Consider the following 16668-nt stretch of genomic DNA (forward strand, 5'->3'; position numbering starts at 1 on the left):
TTTGGCTCAAGTGTCTGTTGACTGGATGGTGAAAACATCTACCTCTTTATCCGCCTCTCGCATCTTATTTACCTTGCCCATATATGGCACTTCCTGCGATTCTGGCAACTTTGTTACGGGTCAAGAGACAGCACTAGTTGCCCAGAACACACCTAGGGGACTTTGTCTCTTTGAGAAGTCCCTCCCTTGAATTGCATTTTTTAAGACACTCTTTACTCAAAGTAAATAAACAAACTGGAATTGCACGCCTATTCGTGCAAAGTCGTTGGTGTAGTCACAGACCTCGGTTTGCTGTAAGCCCGCTTTCAACAGCTCTCACGAGCTCAGAGCCTTAAGTGAGAGGCCTGGAAAATCGATGCCGTTCTCTGAACCTCAACGTCCGCATGCAAACCGGCTCCGTGGGAGAATGTGGCGGAGAACGAGAAAGCCCGCACGCGGGCCTCGCCGTCCCGCCCGCCCTGGGGCGTGCCCGGCGCTCGCTCCCGGCCGCCGAGGCTCTGCACGTCGCGCCGGGTCCCCAGGGCCTCCGATCCCCCTCCTCCGCCCCGGTGCGGGACGCCCCAACCACCGGCTTTGGGACCCTGTGCGCCCGGGGGCTGGGCCGGCGACGCGGGCGTGCTCCGAGCCCCGCCCCGCCGTCCCCGCGGGCGCGCGCACGCACGCAGGCGCGGGGCCGCACGGCGCGGGCGCGCGCAGGGCCGGGCCGGCACGGCGGCGGGCGCGCGCGCGGCTCCGGGAGGCGGCGGCGGCGGAAGCGGCGAGGGCGGCGGGCGTCCGGCTCTGAGGTGGTGGCGGCGGCGGTAGCGGCGGCGGCTCCGGACTGGGCTCGGCTGGGAGTGAGCGAGGGTCGGGGGCGCCGGGTCGAGCGCCGATCCCCCGGCTCGACCATCTGCCGGCCGTCCGGACGCCTGGGCCGCGGAGTTTGTGTCCCGGCTCGGACCCCGGCGCCCAGCCCGGAGCCGTAACCTTGAGGCGGCGGCGGCGGCGGGGCCGGGCCGGGCCGGGCCGGGGGGCGGCGGCGGCGCTGGATCCGCGGCTGCCCGATCGTTGGCGGGAGATGTCGAACCCCGGGACGCGGAGGAACGGCTCCAGCATCAAGATCCGTCTGACAGGTACGGCCGGCAGGAGGCCCCCGCCGGCGCCCGCTCGCAGCCCGCACGGCCCCTCCAGCAGCCCCGGAATTTCCCGCAGGGCGCCCCGGGGAGGCGGCCCTCCCCCTTGCCGGCCGCCGTCCCGGGACCGGCTCGCCCCCCTCGGCGGGCGCCCCTCACGACTCCCTCCCGGCCCCGCCCCCGCCTCCGGCCCCGCCCCCTCGCTTCTCGCCCCCACCCGCCCCCCGGCTTCCCTGCTTCCCCCCACGACCTGTCCCCTCGCGTCTCCCCTCCTGGCCTCCCTCGGTCTCACTCCCTCCATCCTTCTCCCCTCCTCGTCCCCCTACTTGGGCCTCTCGCTCGCCCCTCCCGGCCCCGCCCCCTCGCGTCTCCCCTCCTGGACCCCCTCCGTCCCCCCCATTTCATCCTCCACGCTCCCCTCTCCTCCTTGCCCCTCCGTTTCTCTCCTCCCTCCGTGCTCCTCCCCCCTTGCCCCTCACTTTACCCTCCTGGACCCCTTCCGATCTCCCCTCATCCTCCCCACTCCCCCTCACTTCTCCCCTCCTGGACCTCTTCCGTCCCCCGCCAGCCTCCTCGCTCCTCTCGCCCCCTTGCCCCTCGCTTCTCCCCTCCTGCCCCGCCCCTCACCCCCTTCGTCCCCCTCGATTTCTTCCCTCCCCCCTCACCTGCCCCCTCTCTTTTTCCTTCTCGGTCCCGCCCCTCTCTTCTCGCCAGCTTTTCCCATCCTCTGGCGTTTCCCTGTCTTCCCCCGCCCCCACCTGCCCCCTGGCTTCTCGCTCCTGGTACCCCCCCCGCCACCTATGTCTCCCCCTTCCCCCATCCGTGCTCTTCCTCTCTCCCCCCGCCCCCCACTTGCCCCCTTGCTTCTCCCCTCCGCGCCCCGCCCCTTTCTCTTGAGCCCCGCCCCCTCACTGGTTTCCCCCCGCATCCCGCCCCCCGTTTTCTACCTTGTCCCGCCCTCGCTTATCTCCCAGCCCCGCCCCCTTGCCTCTGTCTGGCGGCCTCCACCCTTTCCTTCAGCCTCTAATTCCTCCATCCAGTCTCGTAGCTTCTGCCGGTCCCGGTCCCCTCACTTCCCCTCTGGTCCAGACCTCTTCAGTCTGGGCCACTTCCTCTCTCAGGCCAGGCCACTATCTTCTCTTGACTCTGCTGCTTCAGTTCTTTGCGTTACCGTCACCCCTGTCCCACCCACCTCACCCCCCTCCCCGCCCCCGCAACACTCGCACGCACGCGCGCACACACGCACACTCTGGAGGCTTTGGCAGCTGCATTAGCGCAGGCTTTCTTGATTCACTCTCATTGAGTCTTCAATGAAATGCCCGTGTCTCCTAGGTGGCTCTGTAGTGCCACCTTCAAGGGTGAGCGCGAAGCTCTGTTCTCGGCCTGCGACGTGGTGGTTCTGGTGTGTGCCAGACGTGTCTGCCGGCCGTGCCCCTGGCTGGCGGGCTCCAGAGATCCTGGACCAGTGTGCACCCGCTTCTGTCTTTTCGTCGCTCTCCCCACTACTACTGCCCCGTCTCCCGGTTTAAATTCACACCTGAGGCTGGATTGTAGTGTTGCAAATACGGTTCTGCTGGGGGACTTTCCAAACGCAAATATTTCCAGCTCTGGAAAGGAAATATAAAGTTCAGGCTAATCCCTGTTAGGGGTTTTCCCCTGGATTTTTCTGTTCAGTGACTGGTCTGATGATGACTTCAGAGTCGGTCTGGTCAGATTCTTTAAAAAAGAGAATGAGCATTTGGGATGGCCCTCAATTATTGGTGAAATCCCTGAAAACAACAGAGAGTGATTTTTTTTCAAACTAAAATTTCTTCTGAGAGTTCTTAGTTGTTGCATGATCCATTTTTTGTTTCAAGGAAAGGGAGATAGTTTTTTTTGTAGAACGATGTCAGATCAGGTTATGATTAGATAACACAATCAGATCACAATGATTTGGACCCAAATCCAGACCCTGGTTTTGTCAATAGCAAATATGTCCCAGGGATTTTTGTTTCTGGAGAAATATAGTTCTTTATTCCAGGGCTGGTATGAAACTCTGTGTAGATGCAGTGTATACATTGTTTTATGGTTATGTAAAAGCCACGTTTTTTACTTTCTAATACTTATAAAACTTTAATGACTGACACCTTTCATTTGGTTCTCATTTGCAGCGTAATCTATAGTTGACATGAGATTGGTTTCAGGTTTCTTGTTAAGAGCAGAAGTAACTGATTTTGTGAGTTAGATAAAAGTGTGATTAATGTTTTAGAAGGACTAGGTTTTAATTACAACGTTTGTGTCAGGTGTATATTATTAATCAAGCCTAGTTAGCAGGTCTGGACCTGAGCCTTTTCCACCTGGAGTAGGGGTTGGTTCTTCCCAAATTATTTTCAGTTCCAGGAATTTATGATCTTTAGTTAGTTTTCAGCTGTGCTGGGTCCCGGTTGCTGTGCAGGCTTTTCTCTAGTTGTGACGGCGTGCTGGCTCCTCATTGCTATGGCTTCTCTTCTAGCCCAGGAGGAAGGGTTCTAGGGCACATGGGCTAGGGCCGCTGAGCCACCAGGGAAGCCAGTTTTCAGGAATTTAGATGCCACTGACGCAGAAATACTGCAAAGAGTTTTTGGACATGTTTGCTATTGAAGGATCAAGTTATGAATGTTCTTTCCAAAACGGTTTTGCCCTTTCCGCCTGCTGATGTTATTCCTGAGGGACTGAGGGATGATCTAAGGGACTTTGTGGTCCTTCCTGCAGAGAGGTTGAGAATTTAGTGTTGATTGTAGATGCACATGATGCCAGTAGTCTGATGAATGTTAATCTACCTGGAAACTACGTGAATTATGTGGAAACTACGTAACTTATGTAGGAATGAGCCGGGGCAGTGGGGGGATAGGTTTCTGGCCCCAACTTTGAACTTGTCAGGGGGAGGTTAAACTCTCTTCTGGAAACTTGGGAAGCCATCTTTCAAAAGGTGTGTACTTTTGTTACCTGTTTCAGAATTTACTTCCCTATGTGATATTTGAAAAAAGGGATTTTTTTTTTTTAGAATGAGGGTTATTCTAACCAGTCAGGGAATGCCACACAGGGCACAGTAAAATGAAAAGCGTGAATAAAAGAGCATTTAGAACTTTGGGGCCCACAGTTATATTTGGTGGTTGAGTAGAACATTGGGTTTAGAATTTAAAAACTCAGTTCCGGTAAGATCTACCATTAACTATGATATGGAGCAAATCGTTTAACCTTTCTGGGTTCTCTGTTTCCTAATACATATAGTAAGATTTCAATTCCATTATAGTTTTCTTTTCCTTCTTGAGGATATATCAGTTTGACTGCCTACTTGTTCCAAATTACTGTTTGCTTATACTTGCTTTTGTTAAATCTCAGTCCTGATATTTAGAATTTATGTTAAAACACAGCGCCTGTTTGATTTATGCCAAGCAGTACTTTGTGCAATGGTTGCATTTATGATTTCTGTCTCCCCTTTCTCTGGAGCCCTTTTTGTTTGTGAAAACTATTGTGTCGCAGGTTGGCCTGCTTTGGAAAGCAGGCCCAAACTAGTAGAAGAACGTATGTTTTAATACTGAAAAGAATATGGTTTTAATGAATGTCTTTGTGATATCTTAACAGGAAAATCATTCTTAAATGGTTTCAGTAGGCTTGGAGCATAATATGTACCAGACTGAGTGATCTTGGTTGAAGAGCTTTATTTTGGAGATAGTTTAGAGTCCTCTGACAAATCAAATACTTTGGAAACACTTTTTATCTTAAATTCAAGCAGAATTTGCAAGAACTTTGTTCTTACATGGTACACAAATGAATCCTCGATACGCTATTTAGGCCACTTTGGTAAAAGAATGGAAAATTTGAGTTCTTAGGGTTCCACAGTGCTCTTCAAACAAATTCAGCTTTATTCTGCTGTTGTCTTGTGAGTTAAAACGTGGTGTGTATGCGCTCAGTCGCGTCTGACTCTTTGTGAGCCCATGGACCGTAGGCCGCCAGGCTCCTCTGTCCATGAAATTTTCCAGGCACGAATACTGGAGTGGGTTGCCATTTCCTACTCCTGGGGATCTTCCCCACCCAGGGATTGAATTTGAGTCTCCTGTGTCTCCTGCATTGGCAGGCAGAGTCTACCCCTGCGCCACCTGGAAAACCCAGTTAGTTAAAAAAACAAATGCCCAAACTTTTTTTTTTTTTGGTGCTTTTATGTCTTGAAACACTCTCAGATCTCCTCGTGTTTTTATATCTTTCGGAGCGTGACTGTGTACTGGAAAGGGAGAAAGATTCTAATTCCAAGTAGAAAAGGGGAAAGAGACCTTCCTTGATAGCCTGTGGATGTAGAAGCTGTTTTTGGAGTTGTAGCATGTGTAATGTAGGGCTGACTTTTTTGGTATCTTGGATGATGCAGCTTGGAGAAAAGCAGTTGTAGTCACTAGCTGTTAATAACCTTAATTGATCAACCACAGGTGACCTGAGTGATTCGAAATAGTTGTTTTTCTTAAAGATGGAGAAAATCTGAAGACGTAGCCTGTGTCAGTTTGTACCAGCAAAGAACCTGACTTACCTAAGGCAGGCAGAACTCTTGTTTATCAGCCAAAACTGTGATGGGGGACTGAGTCGTCAGTATTTACCCTCCACCTGAGTTTACCTAACCGTGTTTCAGGTTCGTGAAGGTACAGTCCAAGCACTTTTTTGAATTGAATTATCCAAGGATGAGTGGTGGGCTTAGATCAAATGCTTATTCAAAACTTTAACTGCAGTTACACTTTAAAAGCAATCACCTTCTGCCAAATACATGTTCTCGTATAGACTTTATTTTTGATTTGGTTATATCCATGCTGTGTTAAGAAAAATCTTTTCCCTCAAATCCATTAAAAAAACAAAACTGTGACCACCTAAGTGACTTGAGAAATGAACCAGTCCATACGCCCTATTTCTTTCTGTATTTTGATTGTAGTTGTGATTTATCAAACTACAATTTTTTACTTCAAGCCTGTTTCTTTGTCAGTTCAGAACTCCTATTTTTGGAACCATGAAAGCCGTGTCTGAACTTCAGTTTTTCTTTCTCTTCTCCAAATTTTCCTTTTCTGTGTTCGGTCACATTGGCTGGTTCTAATGTGGAACATTGGGTGAGGGGGAGGTCCTGGGGACTGAGTCACTTGTGAAGAAGTATTTCCTAATGAATTTAAAAAAGAAACAAAGACTGACCCTTAATATTTCAACATCAGCTCACTGATCCAGTTCACTAGTCTGGCTATTTTGTAACATGCTTGTGGGCACTGGTTAAAAGTTAAAATAGCTGAATGGTGCATTTTCTTGAGTGCTAAGAGCAAAAAGGAAGTTCAAAAAACCTTCTGAGATGGATGAAATAATTGGGCGTTCATACCATGCTCTGATTTTCTGGGTGAGAAACCCTAACTTTTAGGATTCTCAAATCAATGTTTTGTTACTTAAGAACCATTTCAGAGGTTAAATGTCTTTAAACAAAGAGCATGTAAAAAATATGTGGGTTTGTTGTGGGTTTTTTTGGGGGGGCGGGGGTCACTGAATGACCTAAATGACTAGTTTGCTTGTTTTGTCAATGAATTTTATCAAGAACACGCCCCTCACTTAAATTGTCTTGTTGTCAGCCACATCTAGCTGCCCGCAGCCCCTAAGGCCATTCTAGTTAAGAGCTGCCGAGCTCTCTCGTGGAAAAAAAAAAAAAAGCTCATAGCCTTGTGGATCAGGCATGTCTTCTTTTTAAAACGTTAGAATTCCTGTTGTGTCTATAGATGAAATTGAATCCATTTAGATACTTAAACTGAGGGAAATGTTGTTTCCATATTTCTAGATTAAAGGGGGAAAAAAAATCCTCTCATTGTTTTAAAACAAGGCTTAAATAATGTACAATCAGTGCGTCTGGTGATGGCCCCACTCTGTAATTCCAGCTGTGTTCACCTCCATTGCAGCTGAAAGGAATTCTAATTGGCTGAGGAATGTTGGCAGCATCGTGTATCACAGAACGCGGACCTGTTATGCTCGCTGCCGGGTGATGCATTTCAGATGGTTTAGGCTCCTGAGTCCAACTTGAAGGTTGCTTGCAGGGAGTCTGGAAGAGCATGTTGTGAAGTGGGGCTTGCAGACAGCAGCCTGGTTTGCTTTCCTCGTGTTGTTGGGCTAAATTCTCTAAAGGCTTTGGTGCTTCCTTGTGGCTTAACTACCCGACTGGCGGTCAGAAGGTCTGACTTTTCTTTCTAACTCACAGAAGTGCCTTGGTGAAGAAAGGGGGCGGTGGAATTATCATCCATTTGTGACTCAGTTTTCCAGTCAGTAATGGAGGCACCTGCCTTTTTCTGTCAGGCGAGGACTTGATATGGATTCAATATTTGGACGAGTAGTTGTGAATTATTCCTAGATGAGCTCAGTGTAAATACAAAGTCATAGATTCCTGTTATTTCTTTTTTTGTTTGTTTGTTTTTCCTGTTATTTCTTATGCTTAAATAATCATGTAAGTGCTCAAGCTAATAATGTACTGAAGGAAATTATGGAATCTACAGATAAACATGGAGAAATTATGCTCGAGAATGAATTGCTAAATTCTCTATGAATTCAGAAAATTCCTTAGAAAAATAGTATCATAAGCCAAGTGGTATCACAGCATTATTTTAAACTGTGAAACCTTGGAAGCATTCCCGTCAAAATCAGGACCAACGCAGGGATGCCCACTGTCACAGTTGTGTCAGCTAGAGAAAGACATCAGAAAGCAAAATCCCTGTTTGCAGGTGGTTGTGATTTTATATCTTTGAAAGTCCAAAAGAATCAGCTGAAAAACAGTTACAAGCAAAACTTTAGTAGTTGGATAGAAAATTTTTCTTTCCATGGAAAATAAAATGGATAAAAATTGACAGGCTAGGAAAAACACTTGGTAATCTGTATGTTATGAAATTCTAGCTTGCTTAATATATAAAGAGCTTTCAAAATCAGTTAGAAAAAGGCCAGTAACCTATTTGGCAAAGGATATGGACAATTTTCACAGAAAAGGATGAAAATGGATTTCAAACATGTGAAAAAACATGCAGTCCTGTTCATGCCAAACAAAATTTACCCATTAAAACTAAGGGGGAAATGGTTTTTCGTCTAGCAGATTGGCAGTGACCAGAGTTTAACAGTATGTCATGATGACAAGGGTGTGGACAAGCAGAAACTGTTTTACACTGTGTGTGGTTGAGAATATAAATTGGTACAATCGAGTAGGAAGGGCAGTTTGATATCAGATAAGAAAAGTATATGGGGTGTCTCTGATGGTTCAGAGGTAAAGAATCCACTTGCGATGAAGGAGACTCAGGAGACGTGGGCTCGATCCCTCCTCCAGGGGGAGGGGAGCTTGGCAACCCATCCAGTATTCTTGCCTGGAAAACCCCATGGACAGAGGAGTCTGGTGGGCTACAGTCCATGGGGTCCCAAAGAGTCGGATTCGACTGAAGTGACCGAGCACATGCAAGGATGTAGATAGCCTTGTACCTGACAATTTTGCCCTTAGGAATTTTTCTTACAGATACTATATTCACACATTTATGTAAAGCCTGTGTGCAAAATTGTTGCAGCATTGCTTAAAATTATAAAAGACTAGAAACAAATCTGCATTAATAGAGAACTAAATAAATTATGACATATCCCCAGGGATGCATAGCTGTTTAAAAGAATAAGCTAGTGCTTTATATTCTGAGATGGAATATTTTCCAAGGTCTGTTATTTGGCGGGGGGGGGGGGGGGGGAGGCGGAAGCATGATTCAGAAGAGTGGCAATTGTATATACTGTTTGAGTAATAAATAAAATGGAAATTTATGGTTTATGTGTATAGACATCACTGGAAGAGTTCTGTTGAAATATTGATTGTGATGACCTCTGGGGAGGCAAACTGGGGCTCGAGGGTACAGATCAGAGCGGGAAGGAGAGACTTTGTTTCACTGTGTTCCTTTTACTATTTCATCTCCTCCCCACCCAGTTCTTGTCCCTGCTTTGAGCATATATTGCTTTTCAACAATTAAAAATGGTAAAAACAAACAACAAAAGAATCTACAACTCTTTAGCAAAAATTTCTTAGAGCAACTAGTACATTAATTGCTGATAGTAATTATTTCAAATATAGGTGTTCTGGACATTCAAAGTAATTGTGCCAAATGCATTTTAAAGGGCTGAAGTAGCATCTAAGTGTATATATCCATGTCATGTGTATTTCACTACTAGGAAGATTCCTGGGTCCTAGAGAGTAAAATGCATTGCATACTTTGTAAGTCTGAATAGATTATTTTCCCCCCAGAGAATATGTTCATTCTGATACTGAGAACCCATTCCCCCAGTCCCCCAAAAAACCCAAAAGCAAACAAAAACAAAACAAAACAAGCAGAAGCTCAAAAGCCCTTGTTCTAGCATAATATTAAAAGTTATTCCAACCCAGATGATTCTTTGCAGATTCAGGAATCTAATCCTCCTTAGACCTACTTTTTTATGGACAGTCCTTTGAAAGACTGGAGTCTCGATTCTGAATAACAGTGCTGGTTCACATCTTTTATTTGGAGTGTCGTTTGGGGTTATCACTGCCTGACCTATTTTTATAAAATAACCTCCCTGAAGTGGGGTAAAAATGCTAGCTTGCGTAAACCAGCTGTAATAATTGGGTAAATTTGATATTTTTCCCACATATTTCTAATCAATAATTTTATTTTGAACCTCTAAAAAGGCCTGCTTGTTAATGTTGTCGCTGCTGCTGCTAAGTCGCTTCAGTCGTGTCCGACTCTGTGCCCCATAGACGGCAGCCCACCAGGCTCCCCCCGTCCCTGGGATTCTTCAGGCAAGAACACTGGAGTGGGTTGCCATTTCCTTCTCCAATGCATGAAACTGAAAAGTGAAAGTGAAGTCGCTCAGTCGTGTCCGACTCTTAGTGACCCCATGGACTGCGGCCCACCAGGCTCCTCCGTCCATGGGGTTTTCCAGGCAAGAGTGCTGGACTGGGGTGCCATTGCCTTCTGGTACCCAAAAAAGAAATATTGATAGCTGACTCTGTAAATGTAGAAAAAGTCATCACCACATGTAATGTGTTGCTTTTTTGTTCTCTTAGAGCTTTAGGATAAAAATCTTAAGTTTTACCATATTGTATTTCTACATATATTACCTACAGATCATAGATTTGAGAATTGCTTGATGGGAGTTTGTCCATATCAATAATACTAATAGTGATGCCTTTATATCTGTACAGTGTCTCATAGTTTCCAGAGTTCTCATAAGCATTTCCTCACTGGAGGCAAGATGCAAGCCAGCCCCAAGAAGCTTTTTTTGATTTTTGTTTTTAATTGTGTTTTTGTTTCTAGGTTAAAAAAAAAAAAGGCATGAAATTTGTTTTATTCTTTAAAAACACATTTAATGGGAGAGAAAAGATAGTTTCTTTTCTCCTAAATGGATAATCATTTCATGGGCTGATAGAAAAATTCTCAGAAGCAGCTATGATAGATGCGTTCCCTGGTGGCTTAGATGGTAAAGAATCTACCTGCAATGCAGGAGACCAAGGTTTGATCCCTGGGTCAGAAAGAGATCCCTTGAAGAAAGGAATGGCAGCCCCCTCCAGTATTCTTGCCTGGAGAATTCCATGGACATGAGTTGGCAGGAATGAGCAACTAACACACACGCATGCTTTGCAATAATCAATAGTCACGTGCAGGAGAAGGCCTGCATGTCTTCATGGGACGTTAACTTAGGCTACACTGAGGATAATCTACACTCACAAAATTAGACAAGTTTTTTTGGGTGGAGATAAGGTAGCAGTTTTTTTCGAGGTTGGAAACATGACGTTCTTCTCCTCTACAACATGCCCCGGAGACTAAGCTTTTCTGATCCCCTTCCCAGGAAACCTTGCTCTCTACAGTCATTCCCACTTCACTGAATCTACCCAGTTGCCCAAACCGAAAAAAAAAAGAAAAAATCAAAACGAAAAACAAGCCTCATTGTCGTTCTTCGTATGTGATTCAGCCTTAAGTCCTCATTTCTGTCAGCACATTTTGTCGGGAGTGTGTCTTCTCTTCGTGTCCGCTGACCCCATCCTGGTTCCAGCTGCCATCATCAGCTCTTGCTTGGACAGCTGCCGCTTGCCCTTTTGTATTTCAGTGTTACTTACAACCAGAACCATCCGGCTGCAGTGTTAGTTATTTCTGTCTTTCAGTGATGGTAAAGGATTCATGAAAAAAGTCCTCACGTGGGCAGATCCTCAAGTAGGGTGGAAAGAAACTGGCTCCATCCGTTCCTCCATCCAGCCACTCATTTCCCACTGCCTTGAGGGGGAGGCTAAGTGGAAACCGGGAAAGCTGCTTTCACTCCTGCAGCGCCTTCCCTCCTGCCTCTGTGCCCACTGCCTGCAGCTCCCGTTCCAGGGGCCTTGCTGAGGTGGCCAGCTGCCCTTGTCAGGGTGACATGGGGCTCCCCTCTGTCTGATGAGTTAGGGGTGGCCAGTGACAAGCTGAATGGTGTCCAGTGGCGGAGCTGGAGAGCCTGTTGCCAACAGGAAGCCTTTGGCCTTGCTGTCCTGTTTACGTCGGTTGTCCCACTGAAGGTGGCTTGGCTCACAGTGGTGCTCACACATATCCGTTGGTTGAGGGAGCTAATGACCTTCTCATTGATCGTGTTCTATGGCTGCATGTGAGTAGGGCACTGGAGGACACCCCTCTTGGAGGTGGTGTTTGCCACTTCTTGTGGGCCACAGGGTGAGAGACTGGGGCTGGGAACTGGGCAGTCACAGCCTGTGGTTGGCTAGGCTTAGGATGTCTGTGGCCATATGACACCCCAGAGCTAGTCTGCTCCTGGACTTTGGGCAGTTCCACAGGTTTGAACCAAAGCCTCAAATACTCTCAAGTCTAGAATTTGGCCTATCTTCGTAACCTTTGGTTTCCCGGTTATCTCCTCAGCTTCTCCCTCAGGGCTGTTGGAAAAAAAAGTAGTTGGATGAAAGTAGTCATTAATTTGTCCCTTGCCTAAGGGGTCCTTTGCATGTACATCTTGAACGATGTTTCCTGTTTTCAGGCTGAGAATACCTAACAAGCATGTTTGAGGGTGTCCTGGGGGTCAGGATTCTTTTGCCCACCCCTACCCTGAAGTCTTATTTCCTGCCCAGGGTACCATTCCCCTCTCTTTCTTTATCCTGTGTCCTCTCTTCACACCTACTGGTCCCCTTGGATTGCAGTTTGAAGCAGAAAGGCCTTCTTTTAGCAAAGGCATATTTTTCTCCCTTTTCATTTTATCTCCTCGTGGAGCCTTAAAAAATCCTGTGAGCAGGAGTCAGAACCTTTTCCTTGTCTTGAATCTTCCTGTTAAGTGCCTTCATGCTCCTTGTATTGTCATCTTGGCAGGCACATGAGGCCACAATCTGTTTTTTCTTAGAGAGTAAAGACAGTTAAAGGCTCAGGCTGAGATCCTAAGGTGTTCATTGAATTTTATCCTGTTTCCTTTCTTCAACCAATTTCACATTTTAACTTCTGTCTTGTATTTACAATACCACACTTCCTGATTCCGATTTTTTTATTAGCTTAAAAAAAAGAATGCTTTCAGATGGAAGTAGCAGAAAACCTAGCTTAAATTGGCTCAATAGAAAGAATTTTGTTCCGTAAATTTACTGAAAAGTCCAAAAGTCATTCCAGCAGCATGGCAAGGACCTGGTTTTCCCATTTCTCAGTGTTGTGACCTCAGACCATTCTTGGCTGCCTCCACTTGTGTTCGAAAGGCAGGAGGTGGCCACCAGCAGCTCCCATGGCTGTCTGCGTCTAGCTTTAATCAGCAGAGATGTTAAGAAAGCACTTCCCCAACGGCTTCTTCCTGGAGTAGAAGTCCTAGAGCTGAATCTTCTTGTCTGATTGGCCTTTTTGGGTCCGCGTGTCCATCTCTGACTAGGATGATGGGGATTAGGGTCCATCTTGGAATCTAGTACTGGTACTAGTCTCCCAACATATACAACAGGGGCATTTGAGGGAGCTGGAAACTAAATACGAGGAAGGCAGCCAACAAATAAGTAGATGATACTATTTAAAGAACTTTTGAAGAAAAAAAAATAGCCTCTGTACTAGTGTGGATTAAAAAATGTGTTTTTGTAAAAGTCCCAAACATTTTTGCCAAGTGTTAGGAATGGTAGTTTTTTATGTGAACTTACCCCAACAACCAACTCAATGGGCATGAATTTGAGCAAACTCCGAGAGATAGTAGAGGACAGGGGTCTGGGTGCTGCAGTCCATGGGGTCCAAAGAGCTGGACATGACTTAGCAACTGAGCAGCAAGCACGCTAATAAATTTCATTGTTGATGTATAAGTTGTTTTATTTGGGGCTGTTTCAACACTGATTTAAACAAAATTTAGCTACAGAGTAAAGGAATACATTCTTACATCATTCCTCTAGCAATAATAGAATCAAAAAACCTTTTTTGAATATTTATTTGGCTGTAGTAGGTCTTGGTTGTAGCATGCAGGATTTTGGTTTCGGTGTGCAAACTCTTAGCAAACTCTTACCAACCCTTCCTTTAAGTAAAGGCTATGAATTAATATCTGTTCTTGATATTTGGAACTCTATATTTTTACTTCTATATTCCTTAAAAAAAAAAAAGTGCTTAGAAGATGCTTGGCTGAGCCCTGAACTCATGCCTCAAGGAACAGTTGGTTCTCTCAGACCCCCAGCAGGCTCTTCCTCTGTGGAGTCAGTGGCGGGGGTGAAGGGTAGGATGAAGGGCTGAGCTGGAGCCAGCCTGTGCCTTTAGACAAGTGACCTCATCTCTCAATTTTTCCCAGCTATAAAAATGCGGTAAATAATTGGAGCCACTTCAGAGTATCACGGGTATTAGATAAAATGATCCACGTGCAATGTCTGGTATACAGGAAATGTTCAGTACTTGTCAGCTGATATTAACATTGTCATATTTCGGTGACTGAGTTGAAAGTCACACCATTGTTTTATGGACCAATAAAAAAGAAACATCAGTAATTACACTACAGTGTGATTCACTTGACAATTTCAGAGATGTTAAAATATGAAGAACTGTGTCTTAGCATCAATGACACGTGGTATTATGGCTGTCTCTGACTCTAAAGTCCTAGAAATTGTTTGCATACCCACAAATTAATGCCACCTGTCTTCAGTTTAAACATAACACGGTGGGATCTGCAGTTTCCTTTCCTTTGTGTTTTTGTCCTGAACTTATATTGGATTTGGCCTCATGTGTCGCAATATTGGCAATTTCATAATTACTAATTCATTGTGTACGTTGAGTAGTGGATCCTGTAAGACCCATGAAAGGCTTGGCACACTTGGGTTCTTTGCGTTTCTTCACTGATCTAGAAAGAAACTTGAGATACATTTAAGGAATTCATTAATATTAGTTGAATAAACCTATTTGGAGGCTCCCAGCAGGTTAAATGATAGTGCACATAACCTTTAAGAAAAGCACAAGTTGTTGGCAGAGAGCCCACTTAGGAAAGTGCCTTTGATACACCCAAACGCGTTCTGTTTGGAAAGCGTAGTATTGCCATTTGAATGAAATGCATGGCAGTTGATTTTCCCCTAAAATATAAATGCGGACAGTATATTGTAGAACTTGAGAGATAGTCACAGGCTATTTAAGTACTAACTTGGTATAGTAAAAAGTGGCTATGTAATGTGCTTAGCATAAATTTAGAAGGAAAACCCATAAGGATATCACATAACTCGATAGAGTGCTATTTCTCTTGGAAATTTTCTGGTATTTTGAGTGCTGAGAATGGGATAGTATAAGCCTGTTTTATTTTTTTTTAGGCCTGTTTTGATATTAAAATTGAAATGATGATGGAAGTTTTGGGGACGTGACCTAACAGTTCGCTTACTGCGTTATCATGGCTCCCTTCATCAGCTGAGTGTCAGCAGGATTCTGCTTCTGTTGGCAGCTGCGTGAGCGGAGCAGACGCATTGTTGGGTTGCCTTGTCACAAGCCTGGAGGCAGGCCCCTGGCACATCTGGTCCTGAAGTATTTAGGTGTTGTTTAGGGATGTTGATCATGATTTCGGCAAAGGCTATATCTCAGTGCAGGCCATATTTTAATGCATTCTGAAACACTTCTGGGGAGAACCCAGGAGACTTTGCTGGGTTATTGGGTTTTTTTTTGAGATTTTGCAAAAGATTAAGCTTAACAGTGCCAGAAGTACACTTTTATTTTAGAAAAGGACATTTTCTTTAGAGAATAAATGGTATTGAAGTTGAAGTAACAGGGAAAATTATTTCAAAGCGCAGACATTTGATCGGCTTCAGTACTTTTCTCATCACCTACAATCGTAGTGATGTTTATATTTGGAACAGAGGGAAGTCAGTCCAAAATCTGTCAGCGAGGCTTTACAAAGGGATGTGATTATGTCAGTGTTACTCCAGGTGTTTAATTTCAGGCTGTATGAGTCAAGAACTTGGTGTTTCTTATATTAGAATAGATTGGACTTGATTCAGGAAAAAACCCTCCAAACAACCTATTAATTTGAAGTGTATAAATCACAGCCTAAAATTTATTTTAGTTTTAAAATAGATTACACGTGTGTGTGATATAAAAGGGTACCCATTAAAAATGCGTTGTCCTCCTCCCTGTCCTTTGCCAACCAGCTTGCCTCCAGAGATGTTAGCTATTTTTCAAAATGCTTTACATATTTTAGAATTTTTTATTGGTTTTTAACGCTGTTTGTTTTAATGTGACATTAAAAATTCTGCTTATTTATTTGTACCTTTTTAATATTCTTTTCCATTATAGTTTATCACAGGACATTGGACATGTTTTCCTGTGCTATATGTAATAGTTTGCAGCTGATAACCCCCTCCCCCTCCATCCCTTCCCTCGCCCCCTCCCTCTTGGCACTCCCCAGTCTGTTCTCTGTTGGTGATTCTGTTTAAGCTGTAGGTTCATGGTGTCATGTTTTATATTCCACATATAAGGATATCATATAGTATTTGTCTTTGACGTCCTTCACGTATATGATAATCTCTAGGTCCATCCATGTCGCTCTGTCCCTTTTTATGGCTGAGCACTATCGCACTGTACGAATGGATCGTGTCTTCATGCAGTCATCTGTCTATGGACGTCTAGGTTTTTTCCACGCCTTGGCAGTTGTGAACAGCGCTCTTACAGACATCGGGATGCGTGTGTCTTTTTGAAGGATAGTTTTGTCCGGACATGCGCCCAGGGGCGGGTGGCCTGGCTGGATCGTATGGTAGCTCTCGTTTGAGTTTTCTGAGGACGCGTCATACTGTTTTCCACAGGGGCTATCCCAACCTACATTCCCACCGCCAGTGTAGGAGGCTTCCCTTTTCTCCACCGCCTCTCTCGAGCATTTGGTATTTGTAGACTCTATAAGGACAGCCATTCTGCCTGGTGTGGGGTGGTACCTCATTGTAGTTTTGATTTGCGTTTCCAGAGAGGTAACTTTTTACCACGGTAATACTAGTTTCTCCCGTAGTATTTGCGCAGAGGTTTTCTGTCCCCTTTTCTCCGTTTCTCCCTCCTGTTAACACAGAGGATAGCCTACTCCATGCGCTCTTACTTCTTTCATGCCCCACCCCCCAGCA

At 45.4% G+C, this 16668-nt stretch overlaps 1 protein-coding gene across 4 annotated transcripts in view; it reads left to right on the forward strand.

Moving 5' to 3' along the window:
• Positions 1-796: 796 nt before the first annotated feature.
• SMURF1 (SMAD specific E3 ubiquitin protein ligase 1) overlaps positions 797-16668 on the forward strand; it is a 92055-nt gene continuing 76183 nt past the window's right edge. For all 4 annotated transcript variants that reach the window (XM_027961798.3, XM_027961800.3, XM_027961799.3 and 1 more), the window contains exon 1: positions 797-1112. In XM_027961798.3, coding sequence (XP_027817599.1) covers positions 1058-1112 — 55 coding nt within the window. In that variant the 5' untranslated portion in view covers positions 797-1057. The remainder of the gene's footprint in view (positions 1113-16668) is intronic.

Source organism: Ovis aries, chromosome 24 (assembly GCF_016772045.2).
Source record: "Ovis aries strain OAR_USU_Benz2616 breed Rambouillet chromosome 24, ARS-UI_Ramb_v3.0, whole genome shotgun sequence".
NCBI lineage: Eukaryota > Metazoa > Chordata > Mammalia > Artiodactyla > Bovidae > Ovis > Ovis aries.